Source organism: Harpegnathos saltator, unplaced genomic scaffold (genome assembly GCF_003227715.2).
Source record: "Harpegnathos saltator strain DR-91 unplaced genomic scaffold, Hsal_v8.6 scaffold518, whole genome shotgun sequence".
Taxonomy (NCBI): domain Eukaryota; kingdom Metazoa; phylum Arthropoda; class Insecta; order Hymenoptera; family Formicidae; genus Harpegnathos; species Harpegnathos saltator.
The window spans coordinates 377501-385000 of record NW_020230336.1 but is presented as its reverse complement, the minus strand read 5'-3'; the positions used below and the strand labels follow the sequence as shown (position 1 = coordinate 385000).

Sequence of the window (7500 nt, the reverse complement as noted above, 5' to 3'; positions counted from 1 at the left end):
TGCGATTGCCGAAAAAAGAAAAAAATTATTTCCTGCCCGAAACCGTGGCTACGTACGCAATAATATTTGTAATTTAATTTTTCATTTATAATGCGACGTAACGCGTAATAGCATGTAATCTCAAGGCTGGCGCTGCGATTTCTAGGTACAGATTTCGAGAAGCATTGTATTACGCTCACAATTCCCTCTCGGGCAAACAGCTCGAGAGAAGATTTTTACAGCCTCTCCTCGGTCTCTCGTCCTTTTTTCACAAAATACCTACCAAGGTCAGTCCGGTTTTGAAGTCACGATTTCGCGACGACGAATTCGAAGAACGATCATCTCTCACCGGCGGCGCTGCAAGAGAAAAAAAATTGGAAAATCACAAAACACTCGATTACAGGTTCGACCCTGACAAAGTCGACCTCCGATTTCTTTGAGAATTTCTCTGTTAAGAATTTCAAGAAAAGACTCGTGGGAGTCGCTCGGCGATTTATAAAACCGTCGATTTCGAGACGAAACGCGTTAAAGCAAGCATATTTCGCGATAAACATTAATTGCAAAAAAGGCATAAAGATAGTGGACTGTCGACGTAGTGCATAATTGCGAACACATGGTATGTATTCATACATGTATTCACGCTCACGCTCGCAGTGAGCACTCGCGGTAACTCGCGACAGTCGTACAATATCGCGAATTTCCAGCACAGATGACGACAATATATAAGACACAGACGAAGGGCAATTCCTGCCGAGATGCGTACGAGTCGGACAGATTGAGCACGACATCGAACAAGAAGACGACACGAAGGAGAAGCTGTGATATCCCGGACACACATTTGCTCTTCAATAAACTCGCAAATTCGCTCGACATCGTCGACGTAACTTCCTATTACGGTATTCATCAAGCTGCACGTCACAGTCAAGATGACGTTGTATTTATAAGACAATGTCATTAGAAATGTCACTAGAAAGAGAAAAAGAGCTAGAAAGAAAGAAAGAGAGTGAGAGAGAGAGAGAGAGATATATATATATATATATATATATATTCTTTATGTTAATTGTAATTTTAATAAAATTAGTGAGATTTACGTTAAAGTGAGATTTAAATATAAATGAAATAGAGATAATAATTGACATTTTGGAAAAATGAAATTAAAATTTAATTTCTCGCCTAATTTAAAAGTACCTTTCCTCCTAATAAATCTCTTATTACCAATATTTAGGAAAAACTTCTGTATATAAGAAAGTGATTTTTGGAAAACTTATTGTCAATTTGTTTTACATCCATATATTTAAGACAACTCGTAGACAAATCTCTTTAAATTGTGCAAAATGGAGAAGAGGAATAAGGTCTTACTCTTTGAAAAATTAACTTTATCGAAGAGAGTGCAACCTAGTAGATCCAAATTTGATAAATAGATATCGACTGTTTGGACTAGAATTCGAAAATTCATGTTGTTGAATTAAATGAGAGAAAATGGTGTGTACAGTTAGGTGACCGAATATAGTGACCAAGCACAAATAAATGTGTTACATTCTCAACATAAATAATCAATAGTTATGAATTTATCAAAGCAGTATGAATTATTCAACGAATATTTAAGGCACTAACTTGTTGCATTGTTCATACGAAAGTATAATTGATAATTGAATTACCAAAAATTGTTTTAACATATTTCACAAGAGTTATAGAATGTGTATTTTCTCGCTCCTATTAATTTTAACTTAAACGACATTAATAAAAATCTCGTCTCATTCTTTCGTTGCAACTTCAACGACGCTGCCACCAACACGCTCACATCTGCTACAAAATTGCAACCTATGATACCTAAAGAATCATCATCCTCAAACTTTTCTCTCTTTCTCTCTCTCTCTCTCTCTCTCTCTCTCTCTCTCTCTCTCTCTCTCTCTCTCTCTCTCTCTGTCTCTCGTTGTTGCTGCTTTTGCTTCTACTGCTGCTAAACTTTCCTTTTTCTTTCATAAGCACCGAATGCGTTGAAAAACAGGAAAATCCGAAATTCAATTTTCCTTGAAGGGTTCAACCTCTTTAAATGTTATTGTAGAGAGAGAGAGAGAGAGAGAGAGAACCGATATCTTATACACCTCCGTACCTTGCCTTTCCACAGATCGTCGCGCACGTGTTGAAAGTAGAGTGGGGGATTCCAGCGGGAGGAACAGGCCCGCACATGGTCGGAGAGGGAAGCTCCGCGCTGCGCCGGTGTACACTGGGATTGATATTGATTGCGAACATACGGGGCCGGTTACCGGGTAGTTAAAGGCCAGGCGTACATCAAGCAGGAGGCCAGTCCGAAAGGGTGAAAAGAAAAGGAAAGAATAAAGAACAGAACGATGCCGCCCGAATACGAAGAAGTGGAAATTCGCAGCATGCTGGAAAACAACGAGTGCATCGAACGAGCCATCATGAACAAATCGCCTAAATTACCAGTACTATGCGGTATGTGTGTTCTCTCTCTCTCTCTCTCTCTCTCTCTCTCTCTCTCTCTCTCTTTCTCTTTCTCTATCTATCTATCTATCTATCTATCTATCTATCTATCTATCCATCTATCTTTCTATCTATCTACATTTCTGTAGTCTCGTATTCTCAGATCTTGCAAGTTTCAGATGAATCCTGCAACATCTCGACGTATTCGCGAGATCCTCGAATTCACGCGGGATCTTTAGGACTGTAGTGCAAGATTGTTCAAAATAGTTGAAAATAATGTTCGGATATTCGAAGTGATTCAATGTACAATGTAGGATAGTGCGAGGTAATCAGAAATGGTCCGATGTAATCCAAACTACAACCGGATGTATCTCGAGATCCACAATAATATGTACGTTAAATTCTCGCAACCTCTCGGATTCAGAACGGCTCGGCGACTAGCTAGCTGGATAGATAAGTTCTCTCACGTGCCACGTTACACGGCCAGTCCGATGTATCGATCCAATGAATGTACAAAAATTCCGCGAAGTGCTAAGGAAACGTCAAACGTATCGCGAAGTACGGCCGAATCATAAAGAAAAGCGATGGTTAGACAATGATGCCATACGATACTTCAAGTTAAAATGTGAGTAATAACGCGAAGGGGAAAACAAAAGAGATTTTATAGTGCACATACGAACGTATATAAACGTACGTTTGCGTTTATGTGTACGGTGCGGCGATCAGCCACTCAATCGGGCTAAGTGTATTATCGATCGATAAGCGAATAACATTAATTCCCCATTCCGAGTTTTTCCAAAATTTGTTTCTGGCTGAGGCTAAAACTTTATTGGTGAACTTCGATAAACTAGTGAAGCGCTTGTCAAAAAACAACGATAATTTAATAACAAACATCCATCCCAGTAAACATATATGTCTAAAAGACGCCTAAAAGATTTCTTTAAGACGTCTTTTAGACATACAAGTCTAAAAGATAACTTAAAGAAATCTTTTAAACATCTTTTAGACATGTATGTTTACTGGGGTGTTTACGATTTAATCTCTCTCTCTCTCTCTCTCTCTCTCTCTCTCTCTCTCCCCCCCTCCCTCCCTCCCCCTCCCCCCCTCTCTCTCTCTCTCTCTCTCTCTTCCCCCCATGCATCTCGATGTTTACTATTATTCATAGTCTTAAGCCGTAAGGAAGACTCGTGACGAAAACAGTTTATAACGATTCTTCTCGAAAGTAATTCTTCGGACATTCATAGTGCTAACAATAGCAATATAAAAGTGTGTGAAATTAAACAATATTCTCGGAGCGCTATTCGAAGCGCTGAATATTTACAATCGGCAGTGTAGAGAAAACATGTGTCAAATAATCGCAAAAAATAGCATGGAAAATATTAAAGATAATCAAGACCCTGGGTGCTCGCTGCGACTGTATCGGACACACTGAGAATTCTTGATACTATTTTTAAGTGGCAAGTTATTACTCGTAAAATACTCTGAGCGCTATACTTCTTCCTCGATAGGCAATGAACAACTATAAAATGGTTGTAATATGAGGTCCAGTCACATGTGCATGCGCAATCATTCCGTATAATCCGTCAACCTCATACAACAATCATTTTACGGCTGTTGATTGACTTTTAAGAGAGAAGCGTTGAGTATTTTGTCAAGTATGTTGCAACGACCTGAAGTGTTTTTTTCTTTAGAAACGGCGTACAAAGATTTTGGACGCATGCGTTTTTTTCCGCTTCTGACACGATTAAGCAAGAGCTCAGAGGCGGGGAACCAGCGGCGGAATTCTGTAACTCGTTATACGGTCATTACGAATAATACAACTGTCGTCGTCGCGCAAGTATAATATATGGCAGAAAAGATGCGCAATGTTATATGACGAACCGAAAACTGTTATTAACACATAACGGAATCTCGCTACAGGAGCCTTAAACATTACCAACCAATACGGTACACCAATATAGTACCATTTCAGCCTTTTGAAATTTTTCGCGAATTTTAAAAGTTCCGCAGTGAGAGACCAGTTAATATATGGAGCTTCGAATGATATATAGACATCGCAACAAAAGACGTTTAATATCGATCAAAATTAATTGATCTTTGCCAAGACTAACTTGAATGTGTTACCGAATAACTCGTAATTTCGATCTGTCGCTCAATGTAGATGAAAATGTAAGAGTATCTTACAAGTTTCGTTGTCTCTGTGTGTGTATAGCTATATAAAAATAATGCAATATGGTATGTAGAGATGGTACGGTAAAGATATATGGACACACATGTCCTAAGATGTGATATTGAGATATCAATTTTGTTCTCTCACGTGATCGCGGTAATTATCACACAACACACACGCCACATAAGAAATATAATATAAACAGAAAATGTTCACGGTCACACGCAAGTGTGCCTTAAATTGCCTTTTCCGCCGAATTTCCAACCGAGATTGTTGCATCATATTTTTATTATTATTATCGAGCGATCGATTACGCGATTAATGTCATAATGAACAGCATTATTTAAATGAGTTCATCGATATCGCACATATTTGTCATACATTTTGCTTGAATGTATATATTGGAGGAGGAGGAAAATATTGGAGGTAAATAGCGTTGCATGTATCGGATTATATAATTACGACTTCCCGGAAGATTAGCAACACTCGGTTTGGAATGTGTCCTGATCGACTTCGATAAACATTGCGAATATGTCTCACAACTTAACTCGAAACATAATTGATAATATCTTCGAGCGAAATCGTTTACAGCTTACGATACACTTGCTGAATACTTTGACGTCGTAATTTAACGATTGTTGTTATTCTTTTCTGCGGTACTAAACCTCCGAATAATTTGCTGACGTACTTTGCAGAATCGATAAAAGAATGACAAATTGTACAGCTGTTTAAAAAGTAGAGTCGAATGATGCAGACAATACTGATTTACACGTACAAATTAATAATGATGACATGATTCTATTTCTTCCGTTATTTTGTAAATATTTCAACCTTAATTTCTCTATTTTCATTTTCACGATTAAACATTAGAAATTGAGAAATTTTGATCTTCTCTAAACTGAAATACTGAATAATTTCTCACGCAGACGACGCATATGCACGTAAAATTGATAATATTGAACTAAATTGTGCGAATTAAGCGAAAAATCCTGACATTGAACATTTGCGCTCCTCGTTAATTTCTCTTCGTATACCGAAGCTATTGAAATATGATGTGATTTATTTTTCCTCTACTGAGATTTCACAATTTATGCGAGTATAATACGACTATAATCTCATATTCGATATAACCAATAACGAATCTCGAAAGTTGCAAATTCAGAATTTCGTGAAACGTGAAACCATCGAATCATACGATGGTAACGTCGGAAAATGTGCATATCCAAGATTGCAATACCGATATTAATCTCTTATTGCACACACATGAGTTCACTGTGCAGATTTGCACAGGTGAATTGTGCAAATCTGCACAGTGACTCAAATACTGTCGTACCCACCGAGAGAACTGTTGTACACATCGAATCACGTGTGTATGTGTGTGTGTGTGTGTGTGTGTATGTGTGTGTGTGTGTGTGTGTATTGGATGAAATCGTTCCCCCCACCCTCTCGTGCTGTCCCTACCGTTTTTATTTCATCTACCACCTGTCTTTATCTGTTGGTGCATGTTCCCCCGTTGTGTAACGCCTCGTACAACGTCGCTCTGCTGCTCCGCTCTTCGAGAAAATTGCTACGAGCATTTGTCACGTTGACGTTATTCTCTGACGTGTATTCATCTCTGACGTGTATTTCCACGTTTGCAAAAACACACCTCGTAGTCAATCGTCGACATCGATTGCATACGGATGAAGCATCGGGATTGGACAGAAATATTGAAGAGATTTCAAAAGAAATTACTTTACCGAAAAATTTAACCGAAAAACGCAAACTACAATATGAGATTGAAGCATCTTCGATCGAGTAACAGTATTCGTGGACATGTGTAATCAGTTCTCGTGACATAATCACGCGTGCGTGCATTGCGTTCCAGGAAATTCTGAGTGAGTGACAGAGAGAGAGAGAGAGAGGGAGGGAGGGAGGGAGAGAGAGAGAGAGAGAGAGAGAGAGAGAGAGAGAGAGAGAGAGAGAGAGAGAGAGAGAGAGGGGGAGAGAGGAGTCATCTTTATTCTAGTGAATAGAAGAATTAACATACGAGCGACGCTTGCGAAATTTTAAGAGAGATTCATAGAAGAATTCACACGGATTCATAAGGTAAAAGGATCAAAATATACTGTAAGAATATACAAAAACGCTTCATTGATTGAAAATTAAGAGAACATAAAGCTAAATTCCTTCTTATTGAGGAATCCAAGTGAATAAAAAGTTTCTTTCGCACTCGCTTTCGTATTCGCTCTCGACCTCGTAGTTGTAATTACAATTTTATAAAATGACAAGAATCACACATACACACACACACACACACACACACACACATACATACACTAAAAAGAAAAAGAGAAAAGTCAAGACAATGATTCGCTGTTTAAAATGATTATTTCATATTTGTTTCCTTAAATTCTCTCAACCATCTATTTTCCACCATAGCGAATTGTTATTTCTTACTGGAAATACAATTTTGCATTTTCATAAAAAGTATATCGTATATCGTATAAAGTCATATTTCGTATGAATTATTGCGATAATACCACAATATTGCTATCAAATCAATTAATGAAGCATTCGTACAGACAAGTTTCGGAATTTACACTACTACAAGTGGCTCGCACTGCTATTCGCGCGATTATGCAAGCTATCGTATCTATCGTGATAAGCGATCATTCGAAACTTTCGATCGAAACGATGTAAACACATTATACATCGTAAACGCGGATGATAAAAGGTTTTCATGCGAAACGATCTACGCGCGAAGCAAACGAAATACCGAAAGAAAGGGGAAAATTGTCATCGAGAAATCGCTGATTGGCGAGTAACAGTTGAATATTGAAAAATAATCGATCGCGAAGGATTAAGGAGAAAAGTTGCGAGAGAGACGCACAGCTCATCCGAGGATTTTGCGGACGAAAGCTACG

The 7500-nt window shown here is 38.3% G+C and overlaps 2 protein-coding genes across 8 annotated transcripts in view; one reads left to right on the top strand and one right to left on the bottom strand.

Annotated features, from left to right (window-relative positions):
* Ca-Ma2d (Ca[2+] channel Muscle-specific alpha2/delta subunit) overlaps positions 1-7500 on the bottom strand; it is a 23638-nt gene that overhangs the window by 15242 nt on the left and 896 nt on the right. Inside the window, exons 1-2 of one of the 5 annotated variants that reach the window (XM_025302896.1) lie at positions 2093-2202; positions 263-336 (exon numbers count right to left, since the gene is read on the bottom strand). The exons of 2 other annotated variants lie outside the window; for them this stretch is intronic. The gene's annotated coding sequence lies outside the window, so the exon portion shown is untranslated. Of the gene's footprint in view, positions 1-262; positions 337-2092; positions 2203-7500 lie in introns of those variants that run through there. 2 more of the 5 variants (XM_025302893.1, XM_025302897.1) reach the window with 2 other exon arrangements.
* LOC105181355 (protein rolling stone) overlaps positions 2309-7500 on the top strand; it is an 11211-nt gene continuing 6019 nt past the window's right edge. Inside the window, exons 1-2 of one of the 3 annotated variants that reach the window (XM_011138074.3) lie at positions 2385-2436; positions 2604-3049. In XM_011138074.3, coding sequence (XP_011136376.1) covers positions 2929-3049 — 121 coding nt within the window. In that variant the 5' untranslated portion in view covers positions 2385-2436; positions 2604-2928. Of the gene's footprint in view, positions 2437-2603; positions 3050-6557; positions 6683-7500 lie in introns of those variants that run through there. The other 2 variants (XM_019840555.2, XM_025302899.1) reach the window with 2 other exon arrangements.